At 35.5% G+C, this 25,102-nt stretch overlaps 1 protein-coding gene across 2 annotated transcripts in view; it reads right to left on the bottom strand.

The window, feature by feature from the left end:
* WDR70 (WD repeat domain 70) overlaps positions 1-25,102 on the bottom strand; it is a 143,529-nt gene that overhangs the window by 42,597 nt on the left and 75,830 nt on the right. For both annotated transcript variants that reach the window (XM_021380658.1, XM_021380659.1), the window contains exon 10: positions 19,967-20,141. In XM_021380658.1, the coding sequence (XP_021236333.1) occupies positions 19,967-20,141 (175 nt within the window). The remainder of the gene's footprint in view (positions 1-19,966; positions 20,142-25,102) is intronic.

Below are 25,102 nucleotides of genomic sequence, written 5' to 3'. Positions count from 1 at the left end.
GGAAAATGGAAGAAAGGGGAAAAGACAGAAAGGGAGACAAACCAATTTGAGACAGTTAAATCCTTCTTTAACACTTAGGAAATTACACTTCACTTTTGCCTTCTTTTCTTAACATAAAACTAATTCATACAGGTTTAAACTGAAGCATTCAAGAACTGAAGATTACTTGGGCAACTGTATCTTCCCATCCGTAAGATGGGGAATAAATCATGTTCTTCCTCTCTCAGAAAGAAAGAGGACAAGACATGGAGACATGAAGACCTGGACATCCTTCATTTATCATAATGATGAGGGTAACAGCAAAATATAGAGTAGTACATATTTTCTGAGAAGGGTTTGAACAGTGTACAATGTCAGATCTAGAACCACACCTTGAACAGAAACAAGATGAAATACTGAGCAGCTGCTTAGTGGTTACTATCCACTCTACACATTAACAGATACTCAGTACTACAGAATAAAATGGAGACTGTGGTCACACAGTGTAAACACACAGCAAGACTAATTTCAGTTTCCACAGTATTCCCCAGTTATTTATCTTCTAATTTTTGACTGTAACTTACTAAGGCTCCTTCAGCGTCCTATTTTGTATGCATGAGACCTACGTTGGTAAAGTAATTAATGTTGTTTACCCATACAAATATCTGTTCTGAATTTGGTCCAAAACATAGAGAATCTATGTGTTATGACACTAATAATGATGGAAAGCTTATTTGGTGTGCAGATTTAGTTCAATTTTGAGAGAAGACATATAAGGCATTAATTCCACAAATGACACTTCAACAAACAATGGAGAGCTTCAAATGTAAAGCATACGCTTCTTTCAGTATTTAGTGATAGAATGTAGTAGCCTATGTTTAACCATAGCACTTGTTTTGAAATTAGTGTCTGTTCTAGCCAATTGCACATATACTGGAGAAACTCTATGGACACACTGCAATTACAAAAACTTACAAAAACTATAAGACTTTTTGGGGGGCATTAATAAGTACTGAGAAACATATTTTGAGCATCCAGTTAGAGAAAAAATTCCAAATATGTGGTAACACATAGAGGATAAACTATGAATTATTTATCAGAAAATAAATTCTCTGTAGCATTTGTTAAACATTAACAAGCAATTAAAATGATGTATTTTCTGTCTAAGAAATACCACAGACATTTGCAAAAACACGATAAATGATTAATAATCACACCTAAAATCTGACAGAAAGATTACAGTATGGAATTTAACTATTTCAAATAAACTGTAAAAAGTTTAGTGTGGGCTCCACAACACTTGTCAACCTTCTGTGACAATGTCACACTGACACATGTTAAAGTAACATCCTGTTTTTCATTTTGCTGCCTATCTTCACTGCAAGTTCTTGTATGTTTTTTTTTTCTTTTCTGTTACTTTATTCTAGATCAATCTAAAATCACCTATCCAGCCCTTGTTTTATTTTCTTGTTCTGTTTTTTTTTTTTTTCAACACAAATTAAAATAAAGCAAAAGATTTTGGAACTAACCAAGGCTCTTTGAAACGTACTAGTATGTAAATGTACGTATTTATATCAAATAAATATATAAAGTACTCTCTCCCTCCCATCACATGAAATTCCAAGAGTATTTTATCTCCCTACTGCACTGCTCTCTGGTCAAAGGTACTGATTTTTTTTTTTTTTTAACGTGAATTTATGAATCCATTAATTAAAAAAAACCCTGTATCTTCAGTGAAATAATGGCTTACCTAAAACCTGTCACTCAACATGCAGTCTTTTCAGTGAAGTACCTACACTTCAACTAAAATAGTAACAATACTGATATCAAAGACTCAGATTTTATTTGTGCCTTTATTAGAAAAAAAAAAAAGAAATCAATTGAACAAATTTAGCTCTGCTCTCTCCAGTTTTGCTGCTTTTGGCATTCACATGAAGGAAGACTTGTCTTAAGAAAGACTGTAAGACTGCATCAGCAATTTTGTCTTTAAAAATGTGTTTGCTCAATTTACCACTGAAAAGACTGTTTTCCTACCTTTGTGCTCCATAAGCCTACCCTCCATATATTATTCTGCAAAAGAATATAACCCTGAATTGTAATACTAAATCAAATATTTTAAAATGATTGAAGGTTGCTCTAAAATGATAGAAGGTTGAACGAGAAGTTTTTACATACACTGGCAAATGTTCATTGCAGTTTTCAAAGAAAATAATGTGTTTGGCCTCTGGCCTCTTAACATATTTAACAGATGTCTAATCTTGCTAACAAATCATAAGCAGAAAAATTGTTATCAGAATGTTTCTTGCTGGAAAGACATGAAAAACAGAACTAATGTACACATTTCATACGTTTGATTCAGGAAGGGAAAGAGAGAGCACTGAAACACTAGGTAAAGATGTGAAGACAACAAGGGCAAAATATATCCACATTTCTCCTTTCTTTTTGTGGCAGAGATGTCAGCTATTACCAAGTACTACTGATGTGCACTACAAAATTTGACAAATTCATCAATTCTCATTTCTTTTTTGAAGGCTTATCTATTCCAGTTACATACACATATATTTCACACTCTAGTAATAAACTGTCTTCTGCAACTTGTTTGAAAGCTTTCTCCAGTAATGCAAGGACTTTCTAGCTTTATATTAGCACATATATCTTTGTTAAGGAATTACAGCTGACTGGACTTGTGTGCAACATGAAATGACAGGCAGAAAACATGAAGCACATGTGAGAAAGGAGGCAGTTGCAAGTACTTAAAAGTAAGATTATCAAAAAAACTAGGATAACAGTTAAACTTCAGAATTTTCATAGAGCAAATGAGAATCAGAAACTAAAAGAGTACCGAAAAGGAACTGGACAAAAGACAGAAAGACAGAAAGAAAGGCAGAAAGACTGAAAGACAGAAAGAAAGACAGACAGAAAGACAACAAGACCAGAGCATCAATAATGAATATCCTTTAAACAGAAATCTGGGTAGACTGATGATGGGCAATATGGGAAGCAGAGACAGTGGCCACACAAAGCGTTTATCAAAAATTAGTGACACTCAGTAGAGATGCATGGTTAGAGCACTGTGTCACACAAACTGTTCTTCCCCAGAACCCCAAATAAGACTCCATGAATCTCATCCATGAGAAATACAATAATATGCTTAAGTAATAAAATTTTTAAACTTCACACATTGTTTCATGGATATATTTCATAGTGTGCAGACATTTTCCCAAGATTGCGTGCTTCCCACACACACTTTTCTCTTTCCTAAATGAAATAATGGTGTCACAGCCAAGACATTTTCTTCCACCTTGCTCCTTCAAGATATTTTTAAAAGCAGAGGTAGTAAATAAAGTTAGGTACTGGAGAAAGTGAGATCTACAAAGTTGCAGCATGTTTTCAGATCATATTAATCTTCTTTTATTATAAATGTAAAAAAATTTACTCACTTATTACTGCAAGGACAATCAACTTGGCAACAACAATCCTGTCTAGAGTAAAAAGAACACCGCCCCAAACTACTTGCACCACTAGCAACATGCAGTCCACTCATTTGTTTGTTTCAGCACATGGAAGGTGTATTCTGAACAAGGAAGCTCATTCCCAGAGAGGCCTCCCATGCTTGCTTACCAGCTGTTCCCTCTTTCACACCAATGAAGGCAGGAACCATCAAAAAAGCTAGGCTGAATCCTGATTTCTAATGTGAGGTGGGAGAGCAGGACTAGCTTGGCAAAGGCAAATCATACATGGCTGAGGTTTAAACCACTGATAGAGAGACCAAGATACTTCAATAACATAAATTAACTTACACTGGTAATACTCATTGCAATCATTATTGTTTTTAATAAAAGCATAAAAGCATTCATATCACCATTAGACACCTTTAGAGCAACAAAAGCATGAGCTATAAAGCTGGAGGAAAAAAAGCCACCATCACAAGCACCAGCAAACCAGAAACCTTCTTGTTAGTCACAGCTGAGCAAAGCTGTTGGTGCTTGTGTTGAAAGTGATTGTATCAGGGATGCAGTGTCAGAGCTGTGATCACAACTGACAAGACTGACACATTCCTAGGACACTCTCCAAACTGCTGCATCCCCTTACCCTATTTGTCCATCTCTACTGAACAATGCACAAATGCTTATTCACTTTGCTCTCAATTATAACTCGGAAAAGAAATTTCACTGTAACTTCCAGATTTATTGTATCACTTAAAAATTATCAGATATTCAAATGTCAGCTAAATTCAGGAATTCCTCCTTTTTTTTCCCTGAGTAGGTAGTTATAGGCTATGATCAGATTCTTTTCTTAGGTCTCTGTAAACATGATCCCAGGGCTTTCAATTTATTTGACAGCTCTTCAGTACCACTTTCCATGGTGTAGAAATGGATGCTGTTTCAGTAATGACCATATTGATGCAAAATGAGATTAACTTGTGAAATCTGAGGTTTTAGCATTTATGCGATTATACTCTTATATGATTTGATCTTCTCTGTGATCTTTGAACTCAGTGACATTTTCATGTATCACTAGCAAATCTGAAACACTCCTTCCCTTCTCTCAATCCTAATTAACCAATTATGAATATGGTAACCTAACTTTATTTGCAATAAGCAGAACATCTAACTGACAATTGCATTTAGCTGTCCTGCATCAATTACGTTCTCATCTGTTCCAACAAGATGAGGGCTGATATTTCAGGGGGGAATGCAAGTTTTGGGGGATTTCCTTGTTTTATCTCACATGCTTACTTAAGGTTCAATTTCCTTGAATAACCCTTAACATCTATTTCATGTAGAAGATTTAAGTCAAAGTTGCAATTAGTAAACAGAAGAGAGAATTGGCTTTTTCTTTCCTTTTTTAATATTATGTAGGTTTCTTCATGTATTGTGAGGAAAAACATATATCATCAGAAAAGTAAGTTAGAAAAGAAAACATCACTTCAAGTATTTTTGAAGTCTAAAACTTCAGTACCTTGTAATGAATAGCGCATTATATCACAGAACTATGAACCAAAATAAAAACACAACTGCATACTGTCAGCAAAGTGCTGTGATGTTATGGAAAACAGCAATCTTAGAAGAGAAGTTATTCAGCAGTATAGTCAAAGTGAAAAATAATTCAGTATTTTAATTAATCATAATTGATATAAGTTGATTTCTATAAATCTACACTTACACAGAGGTCAATGAGGCAAGGCAACTGATCCATTTGCCTGTAAGTGGTTTTAGACACCACAAGGAAACAAGAAGGCTGACTTGCCTAGTCTATGGACCAGTCCAAAATAAGAAAGCCCTTCCTACCTGCCCATACTTCCTTCAATACTTGAAGTTTTCTCTTTCTAAGAACACTACTGACCAAGAAATAATTTCCTCTTGTTTAAATTAATTTATCAAGAAAGATTTAAGGAAAACATTTTAGAAAGATGGCTTCATAATAGCATCGCTAAATATTTGCCTAATGGTTTAAAAATGAAACCCCAACTGAAGGTTTGGCTGCATCGTCAAACTTTTCATTTGTGAAAATAACCCCATCTTGGCCTGTTCCACTGGCTTCCCTTGGGGATTTTAACGCTAAATATGAAAATCAGTCCATACTCTTAGAATAGAATAGTTAAGTTGGAAGAGACCTTCAGAGATCATCTAGTCCAACTGCCTAAGTTACTTTCTTGTTGAAAACAATAGCTGTGAGGTCTGCTCCAAAAATAAAGCCTCCTATCTTATTACGTTGTCCCATGACATCAGAGGACGCTTGGTGGTATGGCAGTAGGGGTTGAACCTTCCCACCAATAACGACGTGAAAGATGGCGGCAGAGCAACAGTCAGACAAAACACCACTGATATGGAAGTGCGTATGAAGCAAACGTGTGGCTCTCAATTCCTCCATGTGAAAAAAATGGCAGTCACTGACATTCATTAAGGCTTGCTGAATATTTATGGAGACCAAACAGTGGGTGTGAGCACAGTGAGGTGGTAGACAGTGCTTTTCAGCAGTGGCTATAGTGGGTCACCTCTGCTTGTGTTGAGCTTTACAAGCATGGCATTGCAGGCTCTTGTTGATCGCTGGCGAAATTGCATAGCTAATAGTGGCGACTATGTTGCAAAACAGCATTTTGTAGTTGAGGTTTCGCTCCACCTAGTAGTGTTACAGTGTTCTTTGTATCTGTTGTAGCTTCCATGGAAATAAATAGGAGGCACTGCTTTCAGAGCATCCTACACAAACATATATATTCCAACAAGAGCGTATTTTTCCAATAAATGAACAGTCACTTTTAGTAAATTTCTTGGAACATACAGTAAGCTATTATTTCTTCATCACCATTTGATTTTTCCCATAAAAATGTGCTGCAACTCACTCTGCCATACTTTCCCTGTTTATTAAATAGAAGAACTGTTTTTGTTTGTTTGTTTTAAAAAAGGATGTCATTATTTTTACCTTAGTTAAATGGTATTTTGCCACATATAACTCAAAGTCTCAGTGGCTTATAAATGATATTACATATGATGGCTGAAATTATTAGTTCCTTACATTTATCAAAGATTTTCAAGGGCTTTGGAATTGAAAAACAACAATTAAAAAAAAAAAAAAAAGCCCACTGAAAACAAAAGAATGGCATAAACACTCATCAAAGTATGCAGGTGAGAGCAGTTGCTGGTTTTGAGAAATTAAAGGAAATTCTGAAAATTCCTGATTATATTTGAATTATGAATGTTGTTTAAAATTAGTTATATATATATATATTAATTATATATTATACATATTATAAAATTATATATATACGTATATATATTAATTATACTTATACATTAATATATATTAAAAAGAGATTATAGTTTGAATATAAGAGGATAACATTCCCCTATTTGGGATAAACATCCTCAAAGCTGGCAGATCTTTAGGGACACCCTTCTGAGAGTAGAGTAGCTCTCCATCCCCCTGCATAAGAAATTAAGCAGAGGAGGCTCAAAATCAGCATGGCTGAGCAAGGATCTGCTGGTTAAATTGACAGAAAAGAAGGAAACGTACAGGCGGCGAAGACAGGGATGAGTGGCGTGGGAAGAATACTGGGATGCCAACCAGACATGCAGAGATGGGATCATGAAAGCCAAGGTTCAGATGGAATTTAATTGGCGAGAGATGTGGAAAACAACTGAAGAGGTTCCACAGGTACACTTGTCAGATGAGAAAGGCCAAAGAATGGGTAACGCCTCTGGTAAATGAGCCAGGAGAACTGGCTTCAACAGATGGGGAGAAGGCTGAAGAACTCAACAAGTTATTTGTCCCAAGAGGAAATTAGAGGAAATTTGACCAGGAGGAAATTTTCCTCGGAGAGAGGTGAGGCACTGGCAAAGGCTGCCCAAAGAAGTTGTGGATGCCCCATCCTTGTAAGCGTTCAAGGCCAGGTTGGATGAGGCCCTGGGCAGCCTATCTACTGGGTGGCAGCCCTACCAATGGCATGGGGGTTGAAACTAAATTTAAGATAATTAATTAAACTCTTTGTTCTATTTCATATATATAATGATCTGATTTAGAATGTCTATGGCAATGGAAGAATATCCCAATCAATATCCAAGACTTCCTTGAATGCACTCTGGTATCTCCATCTCCCTTGTTCGGGATTCATAAAGAATTTTAATATATTGTGCCATCAGCCTTCTTCTACTCTACAAATGCTGCCGCAAGCATCCCTTTTCTCTTTTCCCGCTTTTATTTCTTTTATGACACCTGATAGTAACTTTCTTGGCAACAACTCTCTCTCACCATTAGCATCCTTAAAATTCTTAGAATTCATCAAAAGGAATGAATCCTTCTGGGTTTTTTCATTCCAGCCTTCCAGTTCCATTTCAAGCACAATACTTCACACTCATGTTCAGCAGCTTCTCCACTAGCAGTGGCACCTTCAGAGCATAGCGAGATATGTGAATTGCTGTTTGTGAAAATCATATCTCAAAAAATCTTATTTGCACAATCCACTTTTCATCACATAGCTTTGAGTGGGTTTTTTTTTCCTCTGTTGATCATTTTCACACTTTAAACTTTTCATCCAACATTACTTTCTCCTCCATCCTCATTTCTTGTCAATCCTACTCAAATTCCTTCCTGAGTCTCAACAGACTAATCTCTGACAAAGCCAACAAAGTTATCCCATCATCATTCTCACCAGTTTTTGAAGAAGTATCTATTCTATATTCCCCTTATTCATCTTTTTTTTTTTAAATCTCCTGTACATCATCAACATTTTCACTCCATTCTTCACTCTCCCCTCCAGTTTTTGATTCTCCTTCTTCCACTGTCACTGGCTATTTGCCATCATTTAATTCCTGTGGTCTCTGAACTTCTATCTCTCTACAGTGCATTTTGAGAAACACTATTTAAAACCACGGTTACAAATATTTTTGTGTCATTGAACCATCTTCCAGCAAAAGGTACTTTATTCTGTATCTGCTGAACATTTTAGTTCATCTTGATATAAACCTATGAATGTTTAACTGGCAACTCAAATTCAGTGTCTTGAAAGCTGTTCCTGACTATTGTACCTCCTGGCTACCATATGCTCGTGGCTACCACATCTTTCCACATTTCTCTGGAAGGTTTAACCTGTTTTTATTATTTATCATGTGAAAAATGTTGTTACATGCATCCCAATGCATCAGCTTCTTTCTGTCACATATTGGAAAACACTCTATAATGAATCCAATCAATAACATCCTGCCAGTACTATTACTTGGCTTTCTTTGCTGTCTTTGTTCTTTTTGAATCCATTGCCTTGATATTGCTTCTTTACTTTTAGGGTGCACTACCAGTTCCTTTTGCCTTACTTAATATCTGTGTTTTTCCAATTAGTTAAATATATATTTTGCCAACAAAAATAATTACAGATCATCCACTTAACCCTCAAGCACATCTCATCTGTGTTTTTCTCACATAAGGAAAAGTTAAAACCAACAAAATCACCACTTCTCTGTTTTCCATAATATACATGGATATGAAGTTAACTATTATTTTAAAACAATAAAAAAGGATGCAAGTGGCAACTGAGTTTGCATACTACCTTGGTTTTGCTTCTTGGAGTAAGCCTCATATGAACTTGACAACAGGTTTGTTTTCTAACTCGTCTTTATTTGTTTAGGAATGTTTGTTTTGTATGTACAGATAAACAGTAGCACACACAGAGCCCTGCCTCACACTCCTAATCTCAGCTAAGGAACAACAGCGGACTGTTTAAGAACAGAAAACATTCATATAACCCTCTCAACTCCTATCCTATTTAGCACCTTGCTTCCACATAGAGAATATCAAATCAACAGGGGATATGCACATTTTGCCAATCAACAAGCCAATGCCTGCAATGAGATGCTTTCTGCTGACTAAAACAGGCGTCCCTACTTATTCAGAGTTTCTAAAAAATCACTCAGGCTCTTGAAGGTGGTTTTGAGTATAAACCAGTTCTCCCAGTACAAGGGCAGGAAGGCATGTGCACTAACTGTGACTTTGCAAGTCCTGGTGAAGCTGAGCCTTTCTAAAGATCTCAGCAGCATATTCTAGTGACCTCTTGGCCTCAAAATGCTCTCCAGACTAGATCACAGACCTGAGGAGGACCACAGGTGAGAATGAAACAAACTACCGAGCTAGGATACATGGCAATTTCAGGGCTCTTACTAGGGTATGCGCTGATTAGACATTTGGCTGGCATGTCTGGATCTCCTGGTGTCCATACAAAACACTGACCATGATTATTCAATGAACTGGATTTTTTTTTTTAGAATATTTCACTTATTATCTTTGAGCTAGCACAGTGCTTTCTATTTTGGTCATCCTATTCCAACCTTAATTCAACATATTACAACAAAAAATAAGCGTAAATTATGTTTTAGCAGGCAACAGGTTTGAGCACAAAACCAAATCTTGCAGTGATACATATACACAGAAAAAAAGTGAAATATAAAAGGCATTTTTTCAAAATCTTACACATCACTTAACCTGAATTAAAATTACATATGTTGAAAAATTTGTTGAGTATTCTATTCAAGTTATTAGAGATCAGAACAATTATACAAATCCATAAACTTTATTAAACTTGAACTTTGTTATAAACTTGCATGGACTCCTAGACACGCAAAGGCACAGAGTGTATGCATGTACACATAAAGTGTGATACCTGTATACATACACACATACACACACACACACACACACATATATATAGGTAGTCATATCCAACTCTAAATCTACTTTCTCTGTCTCTTGAGAAATGTAGAACTTTATTCAAGGAAGACAGCTGTTCCATGGATGTATCTGATTTCAGCCTGTGTAGTATCACTATAGTCATACATTAAATAAAACACAGCTGGACAATGCTCCACTTATTTCACTACCCTACTAACTGTTTAGCACTAACATCTGTTGAGAACAAACTTTATGAATTAGGAAGATCATGAAAAAAATCTTTAAAAAAATTTTCTGCCCTGGCAAAAATTTTACATATTTATAAAGAAAGCTTTAAGACTTTAGTTGTGAGATTTATACCTACAGTTCAAAGTAACCTGCTTGCTTAAGGCTGTCTTGCAAAAAGTGTATTAAAATACTTTTGCTTTCATATCATGGGATAATTTTGTAATCATTGCTAAAAGATGGTGTAGGGGTTTCGCTCATTTACTCATCTGTAATTTATGTGAATACAACACACAGATTTTCTACAAATGCCATGTAAAATTTTTAATTTAACTAGACTTATAATAAGTGTTAAGGAACTAAGGGCAGTCTGTAGTTTATTATGGCCAGTTGTTTAAGCATGTTTAAAAGTGTAACCTCATAGTAGTGCACCTTTTAAGAGACACAGACACAAAACAATTTTCATGTGGAAATAATTTCTTCTTTTTCAGACTTTGTCTAGTTCAAGTAATTAAATGGTATAACATCGGTATTACTGGTATTACACTGTTATGGTTTAACAGAGTAGGCAGCTGAGCATCACACAGCCATTTGTTAGTTCCTTCACAGTGGACGTAAGAGTGAGAACATACTGGTTGAGATAATGACAGTTTAATAATAAGAAGAAAAATTAAAAAGTGATGCTTATCACCAGCTGACTGACAGCCAGCCAGTCCCTGAGCAGCAGCAGCACCCTTGTCCAGCTCCCCCAGTTTTATTGCTGAGCATGATGCCATGTGGTATGAGATGTCCAACTGTCAGTTTTGATCACCTGTCCTGGTTCTGTCCCCTCCCAGCTTCTTAGGGACTCTAAGCTTCTCCCTGGCAGTGTGAGAAGCTAAAGCAACCTTGGCAATTAATGCTATCATTGCTCAGCAACAACTAAAACATCAATGCGTGATCAACATAACTGCACCATACCAGCAAGCAGGAAGGAAATTAACTGAATCCAAACAGACAAAAGCTACGCTTCATTACAATTTATCTTTTCAAGTTTCTCTGTTTCTAACATATTAGTGGAGAATATCTTGTATTAAAACTATAACTTCTTAATGATACGTACTTGAGCATATCTCAAAATAATTCATGACCATGTTCTAGGTAACTCAAAAAAAAAAAATAAAAGGACTTCTATCTGTTTCTTTTTGATAAATTAAATTTTTCTAAACTAAAGTTATGAAAATCTTACACAAACACCAGATAGTGTTAAACTACGAATTTCTTAGGCCATTATCTAGCTTTTGTTAGTGATAAGCTACATAGACATACACGACAATCACGACTGTTTTTTTTTTAATACTGCAAGAAAAAAAACTTTGTAAAAGTTCTAAATTGATGAGAAGAACAAAGTCTGTAAGAAATACATTCAAGTATGAAATTGAAAGGAGGTGACAAGCCTATAAATTAATCCAAGAGATAAAGTAAACATATGCAGACAGAGAACATGTAATCTTCAGTCCACAGACTAGGAGTCATTTCCTACTTTTTTGTTCTTAAATAAATTTATTTGGTCAAGTTCTAATAGCTGTCCTTTCATAAGTATTCTAAAGAATGGGAGTTTTAAGCTCTAATAAAACAAACTTAATGACTATGAGTTCCACAGAAATGTACTTTTTATTGCTTTTATGAAATTCACATTATAACCCTGCTTCTCACTACCCTCAAGAAATAGTGACATACTATAAAACACAGTGAAAAACATTTGGACACCAACCCAGCTTCCTCATGAACACACTACACACAAAAGAATTTTCTTAATTTACTAACCCTATTACGTGTTCAGCTTGCTTGAGGACTGCATGTCCTACAGTAACTAAAAGACGCTTCTCTGGTAAGCTTGACAACTCCAGAGCTCAATTCTCATTAGAATAACACGCAGCATCTGTACTTTTAGTTTTTTGCCTCTACATGTATGGAGCATCCTTTCCTCACAAAGTTACAGAAAAAAATGCACGTAAGAAAATATTCTATAAAATAACAGAAGCCAGTTGATGCAGGCTCTTCTGTTTATGTGTAGAGATTACTAATGTTTGGTTAATATTAATAACACTACAATATTAATAAACTCAATCATGTAGCTATAATGCCTACTCATTTGTTCTAAAATCACCTTTAATTTAGAATTTATTTATATAATTCATACAGTAATTCCTCTAAATAGTATACCAAAGAAAGATAGATATAATCCTTTTTTCCTCTATCCACACATGAATCTGAAGGAAAATCCTGTATGTTATTTTCATTAGGATATGTCAGACTTCAAGATTTAAAATTGACTTTCATCAAATGTGCAAACATTTACATAGTTCTTAACTACAAACTGTTTACTGTGTAAGAAAGAAATGCACTTAGAAATACAGCAGAACACATTTTATCTTAGCATATGACTGTCAGATTCTTTACTGCAACTAGTTTCAGGGTACAGATAGCGATGTACTGACTAAACCAGGTGTATACAAGAAGGAATAACATATGAATCTGTTAATATTTGCTGCTGGCAAGCTTGTGCATGATTTCCAGTTTCTGGAGCAGAGGTCTGGCACATATACATGTGGAATGAAAGGGTGGGATATTATGGTTATGGAAAACTTAAGGTAGGTTTGAAAGGGAAATATAGTGTATTTGGATATCTTTCATCTCATATTTACACAAGAAATTTCCAGATGTAGCCAGACTGCCCACTTCAAAGCATGAAACCCGTTACACAGCTGAGGGAAATTGAAGATTTGCCTGATGTTCTCCTGCACTACTAATTTTCAGCAAATCTAAGAGTTGTCTCTTTAAGTTGTTTTTATTAAATATTCCATTTCTCTTGAATATTTTTAACGCTGTGGAAATCCTGCTATAAACATAAAAATTATAGGTGAGCAAAACCAAAAGAAAACATCCAAATAGAAAAGTGAATAGTCCACAGCCAAACTGATGAATAAATTCTAGCTGGTGTGAAAAAAGCATAATCCTGGAATGCTGTAAACCATCAGATGCCAAAGACGCATTACAATCTCTGGCTAAGAGAAACTGTAACTGAATAAGTATAAGCACAGCAATAAAGCTTTTTAGTAGATCTATACCAGACACACATTTTAAGAGTTTAGTACTGAGAGCCATGTCTCTGTCACTGTAAGAGAAAAGCACCCTGCAACTGTGCAAAGATGCAAAGCAAGGGCATAAATCCCCTCAAAGGATTTTCCAATTTACGGAGAAAATATTTACAGCAAATCTCAGACCTTACTACTAGCTTTCATTACTCTGTCTGGAAGCATTAGCTGTAATATTCATCAAGAAAAGCAAAATAAAGCTTAGGAAAAAAAAATCCAAGTAACATCTGGGCTTGGACTCCCATTCCAAAACAAAACAGTCACCATATGTATCCAAAAAAATTATCTTACATGACCTGTCTGTATTACCTAAATCTGCATTTTTAGTTGCACAGCATTTCTTCAAAATGGCACCATTACTTGAAAACCCTGACTTAAAACTTCTTTGCAGTTATACTGTGCACTCCAAAACTAAGCCTTACTAAAACCATTTCAAAGCAAGCAATTGCTAAATATAGAAATGTATTTATCTTCCATTTATAAATCATGCAATTATTTTGAAAATGCTTTTAACATGACTATTAGTAATTAAAAAAGGTGCAGAGCTTACATCTGCTTAACTTCAGAATACACTGCAACACTCTACTTTTCTTCCCTTTATTTTTTGATGATCAAGTGGTTCTAATGTGCGTGCAAAGCTTGTTATTAGGATTAGCACTTGATCACACTAGTTTTGGGGATAATCATTCAGGCAGCCTATTAGTGTAATGTTGAATTTCACTTACTATTGTGCATTTTAAGTTCTGTAAAATCACTTGGACCATTAGATAACTAGCTTAAAAGCAAACAAAAATAAATAATTTTAGAAATTCCAAATCAAAGTAAGGTTTTATAACCAGGAAAAAGAAAACACTGGCAAAACAGTAGTTCAGTAGTAGCAGATCCCTGCTTTAAGCAGGAAATAGCTTAAGAAGTAGAATGGAGCTAAACATAGCATTGATGCTTTTATGAAACAAGAAAGTTACAGAAAGAAAAGACAATAAGAAAGAAATTAAACACTGGCTGTAATATTCTGTCCCTAAGCTCTGAAACAATTTATATTATGTATTACATTGAAAATTAAGAACACTGCAACCTTCCTGTTCCGACTTGCACTATGTAAAAAGACAAACCTATTACTGACCTCTCAGAGTAGTGTCCTGAATACTTAAGAGTGCATCCATTAAATGCCTAGAAGCTAATACAAATTACTCAATGTTTCTAAAAAGATCAAATTTAATACAGCTAAAAACAAGCAAAACAACAAAAACAGAGAAGATTTTGTGCATCCAAGTTGTACTTTAGGTTACTGAAGGCCTATAGAAGACATCACCATTCCTGATAGACTTTGCTTCCCTGACATCAGTACTTTTGTATTGTGGCTACAACGGTATTGCCATAAAATACACGAAGCGTGAAACTAAGAAACAGAATTCAAGTTTTCATGTTCGGAGATGATTTTTATGCAATCCAGAGCAGAATGTAACCAGGATAAGCTGGAGGGAAGATGATATTATAGGTAGCTTCATCAGGTGATTTGAAAGACCAAGCCTAAAAAGAAGTTCAGCCTTCTACATCGTAGTAAATCCTATTTGGGTCAGAGAAAAGCATCTTTAAACTTTCATATTCAGTGAAGAAAATGAGGACAGTTTTTTTGTTGATGAGTTTAATGAAATTTCAATTCATTCTAAATCACAATACATTTCTAACCTACCCATCAGGTATACTAATAGTCTTTATAAAAATGATATCAGTCTTTAAATGCCTATATGAATGAGATATTTCATATTTCTACATAGGAAGAATGGGGCACTGAAGTTTATTGATTGCAAGACATTCTTTGTTCTTGATACCAAAGACTCACAGACTTGCTCCATGGATCAGCCTGCTCAGCAATATGTATTTCTACATATTGCAGAAAGCTCTGAACAGGAAAGTATAGGCAAGTTGAGGAATCTGAACCTATTTGAACTACAAGTAAATCAAGTGGTTTTACTGCACTGCCCTGTAAATCAGCTATTATCAGGTTCTACGTTATTTTTACCATTAAGACTCTCCAGTCCTCCCCATTTGCCAGACACTTCTCAATGTCTCAGAACATTTAAATTAAGAGTGTTCTAATGTGTTATGATATGATTGACTATTTCACACTATTGTTTCCACTACTCATTGGAATTTTGAAGGAAGTTATTTTTTATGTTCTTTGAAGCTGTTATTTTAAGCCAAGCTGACAGTGTTCATAATATTTCAAACAAGCTGACAGATAGTTCTGCTAATGTGCACTGTAAATGCACATGTACATGAACCTTAAAGAAAAACCATGCACTGGCTAAATAACATACATGAGAAAATAATACAGATTTATGATAAAATGAAAAAACCCTCAGAGGCAGGTGATTATAATGGATCATGATCATGCTGAGGAAGTTTGGAGAAAGGCAAGGCAGAGCTGGAATACACTTGGCTAAATTCAGCATTAGCAAGTTACCAATGTCAGTGTAATGAAGACACACACACACGCACAAAAAAAACTGTTCCTCAAAAAGTGTTTTTACTCTCACTCCATACAGCTGGGAGATTTGGAATTGCACCAGAAAAATGGTAGAAGCAGAAAACTGAATGAAATGCTCATGGGGTGTGTTATTAGTCAGAACTAAGAAAGAAAACTGATCCTACACTGAAGTCCTGCTCTGTACACTGCAACAAAATTTAACAATTGGCAAATACCTTCAGGGTTCTATGTGCCTCAGAAAGAAAGAAAACAAAGTTGTGACTGAAATCTAAATAAATTCTCTTGTCCTTGTTGAAATTACTTTTTTTAAAATTGAAATGATTATTTAACCACATTATTATGACTGAACTCTATGTTGAGAAGTAAATATAAACAATGCTACACTGGTGATGGGAAACTCACTGTTACAAAATTTATTTTGCCTGCAGTGCTCCAGGGTTTACAAACAGTAACTACTATCCAAATCCTGCTCACTACTGTAAGTCAGTTTGCATCATGCATACACTTCTACTGCCAATGTTTCAGCTGATTAAGTATTCCCAAAATGCAACCACATATCAGCAGGATTCCTGTAAACCTACCAAGTCACGTCTGGAGTAGATAAAAAACCTACAACCAGAAGCCAGAAACTATGGCTAAAGTGGCAAGAAAAATTTCTGGGAGCTTTGTCATGCAGCTTCTGTCAGCTTGTACACAGGCATGGGCTTTGTGAACCACTAGAGTGGCTTGCTACCAGCACTGAAGTACCCTGCCTGCCGCTACTAAGGCCAGGGAACTGAGTGCCCCTTCTGCTCTAAGACAGATTAGATCCTCCTTCCTAGCAGAGAGAGCCATTTTTGCTCTCAGTACTGTTGTTTTCATCATCCTTCTCCTGTGGGAAAGCAGATGCCTTATGATTTCACTGTGGCAAAGAGAAACTTCCTTCTGTGTGAATTTGGCTCCGTGCAGTAGGAGTTCTTACCCTTCTGAGCATCTTAAGGAATATAGCTGGAGTAGGTCTACTAAGAGAAGAGAATGAAGCCTGTCTAGAAACCTTCACAGACACCAACAGAACAGACAGTACGGATTGTACGTATGGTGAGTCACAACGTCTGGTAACAACACCTTCCTGGATTTAGTTTGTGCTGTTACCATCGGGCTTTCAACAGCAGTATTGAAATGTTCTTTGTATTTGTGCTTAAACGTGAATGCAAATTCAGAGTCAAAACAAGTCTTTACTGTATCAGCTCTGGCATGACAGTACAGTGAAAAAAGCTAATTGAAACTTGAAGCATGCCCCTGAAATCTGGCCTTCTTTCTGCTGATAATGTGCCAGATCTGTAGACTAAACTAATGATGGCACACATTTCCTAACTGAACAGGGATAAGAAATTATAGCAACTATTCTCTGCTTTGAAACACTGATGATTTTTGATACAGACTCCATTGAGTTTTCTCAAGTTAAACACAAATACAGTCTAAATTTTGACTTGAAACAGAGATGGTATTGTAGTATGGCTAAGTCTTACAGAGTTCTACTCTTGTTTCAACAAAATCAAGTGATAACTGACAGACTGGCATTAAAAATTATCTTTAAAAAAATCTAGTTAATATATATGCTATGTGTTTTCTCAAGCAGCTTAATCCTAATTCTCAATTATTCACAGCTTCACCTATTTTCCTGCATCTTCTACAGTGGCTTATATCCCAAAAAGTGCACTACTTTGTCATGACTGAACATTTTCATGTGTGCCTTTGTAAGCATCCCTGCATCCTATCAGGCAAGTAAGTGCTCTCACTATTCCTCTGCAGGGGTCAGGATCCTTTGTAAATCCTACTTTGAACACATATTCCTTTTTCTTTTTTTCTCACCTCTCATTCCAACCCCCTCTCTCCTCCAGTAATGTAAAATGAAGACCTTTCTTTTTTAAATTATTTTTTCAATAAGATATTGAAAAAGATAAAAAAAGATATTTATTAAAAAAAGATATTTTTTGAAATGTCTAACGTTAACTATACACAGAGATTTCCAGTGGGTATCAACTGCTTTACACAAGAATACCACTAAAAAAAAAAAAAACCAAAAAAAAGTTTACACAGCTCCTTTACATGAAAGTCTTGCACATTTCTTAATGACACCAAGAAAAGCGAAGGCAAAAAATCTTTTAAGCTTTAAAAACACAAATTCAAGGGCACCATCAAATTCATTTCCACTAGGAAATCACCTTAGTCCTGCACAGGTATACAGAGGTCACCCACTGGAAATTGCACAAGATGCACAGGATATGTCTTTAAATTATTCATAATCACCTTAGACTGCACTCAGTCAGCATTGCAATATGTCACATTATAGACACACTAAAGTTCAAAAGGAAAAGCACATGAAAAAGTAGACTACCAAGACCACTATTGTTAAAACTACACCAGAAAGCTTAATATTTCAATACTGTATATGTTAAAATAAACAACATACACAGGTGATGAAAGCCAGTCTCTGAAAAATTTATTATTCTGCTAGAACAAGTTTACACTTAGGATGAATTCTCAAGCTTCATGCCATTAGGAAGTTTTACTAGGTTTATAGTGGAAATAAAAACAGAAATAAAAATAGATGACAATCCAAAAATACAGACTGTACTTTGAATATGATCAACGGACTTTCTTTTCCTTACATCTGTACATTTCCCTTCGCCACCAACGATCAAATTTGATTCAGCCTTTTGGAAAGGTTCCCTAAACTGTCTGGTTTGTTTTTTAAAATTAAATGTTTTGAAAGGTGAATTCGAACAGATTAATATAACTTGCATTATTTCAATATTATTTCTCTGAAACTGTTCTTTTTGAATTGTACAATTTTCAAATATTTATGATGCCAGTTTGATTCTAAAGGCTTTTTCCTCCCCTTATGCCTGTCCCAGAATCTCTCCATGTTCTTACTTTGCCTTCCAAACAAATTGAACCTAATTTCATTTTCTGCTCCTATGCATGCCCTAAGTACGTGTCCCACTGAAATCAAAGGGATTGGGCATCAGATCCTTGGGTAAGATGGGCATACAGGCAATATTTACTAAATAATTTAAAAAGCAGTAAAGTTCAGGTTGGTGAATTTTTGCTCCACATTACAAAATAAAACCGTTGAGAGTAGACTGGTTTGTAACTACACAAAGCATCAAAGAGCAGTGATCATTCTCAGCTTCTGAATTGTTCTAAACCAGCAGTAAGTGTTATGAATGCAAAGAATGCATACACCTACTTGAAAATAATTTTTAAATTCAATATGAACAGAAGAAATTACCAATAGAGTATATTCCATAATTTCTCACAGCTACAGAATTAGAAATAGTTCCACTTTTGACTCCTTATGATCACAGTCCACTACCATAAATTGCTCAAATTTGCCTTTGTATTAAATTCACACTTTGGATAATACATAACATTAGGTATTTAATGCGCAGCGCTATCCTTGTCCTCACACACTTGGATGATATTCTCCTCTGCATATCATCTGAATGAATAACTGACCTCAGTTAGAAGATTTATGAATTATTGCCTTATGTATCCAACATCTCAAGTAAAATATGTAAGTATATATATTTTAATTACATAAAACAATAGTTTTTTTCTGAAGGCATTGCATCTTAATTGAATAATATTTTAAATGTACAAATCACAGAATCAGAGAATGTCAGGGATTGGAAGGGGCCTCAAAAGATCATCTAGTCCAATCCCCCTACCAGAGCAGGATCACTTCGATTAGGTCACACAGGAACGCATGACCAATGTTTATCATTTTTCTTAAACAGACAGGCAAGAGTTTCCTCAGTGTTGAACAGCAGCATACTGAAAGGTGTGTTGTAAAGAATTGAGAAATATTACCCGTGAATTACTTAGTTTTCAGGAGGAAAAAAAATGTATAAAATACTGGAACTATTTTTGTCAGCTGCAATATTCAGTACTACACACTAGAGTTTAGTATTACTGTTGTGTATACATGACTTACAGTCATATTCCTATCCCAGATCTGGATGGAGCCATCTTGACATCCAGCTGCAATAAGTTTACCATCTCTGCTGTATGTGCAAGTTGTAGGAATGACTCGTTTGCCTTGAGCTGATCGTGGTTTAAATACACTTTTGTGCTTCTTCTCATTATTAACATCCCATGTTCTCACAGTTCTGCAAAGAAATTAAAAGTTGTTTTAGATAAAGTTAATGGATATGTAGTAATAATTCTTATTACATAATCATTTTTTTCAGTATAAATACCATATAATGTTATTGAAATAAAAGTCCTAATGGCAAAGTAGCATTTAAAATATGGCATGGCAGTCATGAAACTACAGGGTAAGACACCTTCCCACATAAAATACATAATATTCACTAATATACGCAGAGGATTAAAAAAAATTTTTTTCCCAAGTTCTAAAACCAACTACTACTCTCAGCTGCACACTTTGATGAACAACGATGCCATTTTTTGTCTTCTAGAAGTTTTGTTTTTTCCTTTTTTTTTTTTCAAATACGTACGGCCCTGAAAATCTTTAGAACCACAGAATTATAGAATCACAAAGGTTGGAAAAGACCTACAAGATCATCAAGTCCAACCATCCACGTATCACCAATAGTTCTCACTAGACTATGTTCCTCAACACAACACGTAAACGTTTCTTGAACACCTCCAGGGATGGTGACTCAGCCACCTCCCTGGACAGCCCATTCCAGCACGTGACCACTCTTTCAGAAAAGTAGTATTTCCTAACATCCAGCCTGAATCTCCCCTGGTGCAACTTGAGGCCATTCCCCCTCGTCCTGTCACTAGTTACAAGAGAGAAGAGGCTGACCTCCAGCTCACTACAACCTCCCTTCAGGTAGTTATAGAGAGTGATAAGGTCTCCTCTGAGCCTCCTCTTCTCCAGACTGAACAATCCCAGCTCCCTCAGCCTCTCCTCATAAGACCTGTGCTCCAGACCCCTCACCAGCTTCGTCGCCCTCCTCTGAACACGCTCCAGGGCCTCAATGTCTTTCTTGCAGTGAGGGGCCCAAAACTGAATGCAGTACTCGAGGTGGGACCTCACTCACTTGCTCACTCCTGTTGGCAACACTATTTCTGGTACAAGCCAGGAATGGAATCGTAGAATCACCAAGGTCGGAAAAAATACTTTGATAAGTGTAAGGAACTTATAGTCTCAGCCACCTTATGCAACAACATTTATAAATAACTGCTGAGGCTTTGAGACTCAAGTGCTCATTTTATCACTGAAATATTTAATGTGGCAAAACATCATTTATCCTTCTAATTATGGCATTCCTCCTCCTCTGTTTTTTCAATCAAATAAATAAAGCTACATTTTTTAAAAGTCCATTCTTCTAATACATAACCAGGAAAAATATGGCAGAACGTGCTGCAGCACATTTTTATGGGAAAAATCAAATACTGTTGAAGAAATAAAAGCTCACTGTATGTTACAATAAATTTACTGAAACTTTGTTTCTTGGAGAAATGCACCCTTTTTTTTGGAATATATATTTCAACTACTGTTTTCAACAAGTAACTAACTTTAGCCAGGGAGCTGGACACTGAAGTCCCTTCCAATTGAATTACACCATTCTAAGAATTCAGTTCTAACAATAAATACATAAAATTATTTCCTACTGGTGAAATGAGCAAAGATTAAAACAAAGGTAATATATAATCTGTGACGTCACTTGAAACATGGAAAAAAAAGTATTCAAAATCCTTTACAAGAATGAAGACTTCAGGAATGAGGCATACATGCTCATACAAATCGTTTACTGAATGGATTGTTTTAGTTGCTCTGACATAGCAACAACTGACAAACCTTCTTTAAACCTGCAGTATTGTAGACTGGGTAATTATTCGTCAGGCTTTATTTCTAAAAGCCAATTTAATTATTAACTGCAGTATTATTGCAGATCTGTTTTCCTAATCCTGTAGGTCTTCATTTCTGAGGTAAAACTGTTCTTCAAATACTTATTTATATTATATTGTTTTTTTAAAGTTGAGCTTTTCTCACATTATTAACAAAATACATCCTTTTTAATGGAAAAAGAATATCTGCCTGGATCTTCAGTGTTTCTTAGATACATAAAAACATCCAAATAAGAACTAAAACAATGAGATACAGGTGGACTCTTTAAACTGTCTTAGATACAAATGTTTTCTGTCCATTTAATATGCAGAGCTCTTTTCAGATAAAAATTCAAAACTCTTCTGGCATCTAATGCAGAGAAGAGTTTCAGCATTTGGCAAAGGAAGTAAGAACATTAATCTAGAAAGAAAGAAATCTCTAAGTTCACAGGACAACTCATTTGTTTAGACTATACAAACACGCCTGTGATCCAATATGTAATTCACTGGTCTCTAGCAAAGCAAATAGCACTTTAATAAGGCAGCCATTTTTTCAGAACAAGACAAGACAATGCAGCACAATATTAGCAGCTTCCATCAGAGCTATAAGACAGGCTACAAAGCTGACATCCATAATTCTAGGACAAAACAGACACAAAAATCAGATGGAAATAGCTCATGGGGTTATTTATAATTGCTCTTTCAATGACAGCATTGAGGCATGAAAAACCTGAAATAGAATGAATCTCCTGTTGTTCGTAATAAAGTCAAGATCATTCTCATTTTAAAAAGTTTCCAAATCTGATATCTGCAAAACATCATTTTATTGTTCTATCTGGGGCTTTAGAATAAGCTATTCATGTGTGCTGCGTTTGTTTAAATTTTTATGTTTGTTTTGTGGGGGTTGGTTTTTCTGTTTGTTTGTTTTTGTTGTTGTTGTTGTCTGTTCTATGGAAACACTGCATTACAGTTCATTTTCCAGGGTCACATAAAGAAACCTGTACTGCTATATGGAACAAGTTGCCATTCTTGGAGAAATTCAAAACCAGACTGGACATTGCTAGGTGATCCTTCCTTGAGTTAGGATGGTTGAACTTGTTCTGAACAGAAGGGTAGGATTACATGATCTACAGAGGTTCTTTCCATTCTTTACCATTACATGATTCTGAGATTTCTCTTTTCCTCTCCATGCTTTATCAATAACTACCTTGGTGTTCTACCAGCACGTACGCACTTTGTATCATTGACATATTTACCCTTAACCTGACTTTTCTTCCAGTTCCTTCTCTCCCCTCTCCATCCATTCCTTCAAAAATCTCATCTGAACATTCTGTACCTCTAGCTCCTCTTCCTCCTCTGCCCAACTCCTTCTGGAAAGCTAACTTAATCTACTTTCTGAGTTAGCATACGTACTTTTCTGATGGTTTACCTAATAACCTGGTTACACAAAGAGAAGTTTAATGCCTGTGTCTCCTTATTTGCTGTTTTGTTTAAGATTCCTCACAAGCATCTCAGTTTAAATTCCATAACAATTCTCTGATAATCCTTCACCATACTAATTCTTCCCTTCTGTTACATAAACGCTTTTTTTTTCCTTTTAAAACTGTCAGTCCTCCACTTTTTAGGGCTCAATAACCTGTCAAAATCTCAGTAACTTTAAAACACCATAAAGAATGTTCAGACTTTACTCATTTTATCTTTCAACTGATGAAAAAAGTGAAGTAACACTTCTACAGTTCTCTCTCATACATAATGTATGACAGGTTAAAAAAAAAAAATTGATCCCTAAATCATCGGTAGCATCAGCAAGTCAGAAGAAAAATCTAAGGTTCTTGAACTGCTGCTTCTGCTGCAGACAGTTGGTCACACTCCTCCACATTTGAATTACATGCCTGTTAGCAATGCCCACACAGCCTATAAAATGTTTATTATCCTCTCAATGTTTAATGTCCCCGCACTGAACATGTTTATTGCTGCCTTGATGCTACTGGATCTAACTACAAAACTCTATTACTATAGGAATTGTTTTAAAGAAATAATCTAGATTTATAAACATATCAATAGTTCCCAGAGAGCCTTTAGCTTCTGAGCTAAGACTCTTTTGTCTCTTCTTTCAAGTCAGATCATTTAAGCATTTTTATTCCTTACAGAAATATTTCCAAGTTTTTTTAAAAAAACTGAACATCATATTGAAAAATTTCTCACAGTACAATGAACAAAATTTCTCCTTGCCACGTGAATCAGTCTGGCCCCTATATCTGACTGTACCACCACCAATTACAACACCATGTGTCTATACTATACGTTTTACATTTTCCCTAAGACTAGTGAAGGACAGAGACTCCAAAGAAACACTTTCACTGCTGCATTGCATAGTCTGAGTGTGACGTAGACTAATTGGTTCTGACATTCCTCTTTTACTCCCCATGCTCTGTCAATAACAATCTCAGCGTCCTGTCTTTCAACAGGCACTTTGATGCTTTGCCCCTCTGTACTGTTTACACTTGAAAATTATTTGAGTCTTTTTCCAGTCCTTCTCCCTCACGACATCTAATCCTTCTCAGAATTTAACTCCTCCAATTCTAACCAGAAGAAAAGACATATGCAAGAAATGAAGAACAGAAATCCAAATAATTTACCTTTAGAGAGCATGTCTTTAAAGTGACAATATGGTAAACAAATGATAACTAACATTGCTTCTGTATTGTCTCTCCCCTTCTGCTTTTGACACTCAGTTCACTGTGCCATAGCACAGCAAATCCAGAAACAGCAAAGAAATCTATGATTTGGAATCATTTTTTTTTAGTGGCTTTTTTATTATTGTAGGTTTTTTTTCTTGTTTTTTAGTTTGTTTTGTTATTACAGAATATTCTGGATCATTAATGCCTTTTCTCCTCCTCAGACATAAAATAATAACTGATTGCATTATCAAAGTCTCATTTTCCCTTCCTACTCTATCTCGGGTCCAATTTAATATTCATATTGAAACTAATAAAAGAAATTACCATTGGATTCAATCAGATCAATGCTAGGAGACTCCAAAGGGTCTAAAAAGCCTCTCACTATTTCCTTAGGCCTAATGTAAGAGTGGGCTGAAAGAACAGTGCACACTATGTTGCAACATTAGGAGAAGTATAACACTAATATTTATCTGTTGATAGCTATAACCAAGTTATTTTTGCATTCCACTGAAAACAAAAGAGAACATTTCCTGAATGAGCTTCTTAGTCCCTGTCCATTTCCCTGCTTAAAAATGTTCAATGAAAGT

The sequence above is a fragment of the Numida meleagris genome, chromosome Z (assembly GCF_002078875.1).
Source record: "Numida meleagris isolate 19003 breed g44 Domestic line chromosome Z, NumMel1.0, whole genome shotgun sequence".
Lineage (NCBI taxonomy): Eukaryota > Metazoa > Chordata > Aves > Galliformes > Numididae > Numida > Numida meleagris.
Note: the sequence above shows the minus strand (reverse complement) of the source record. Positions and strands in the feature narration are given on the sequence as shown.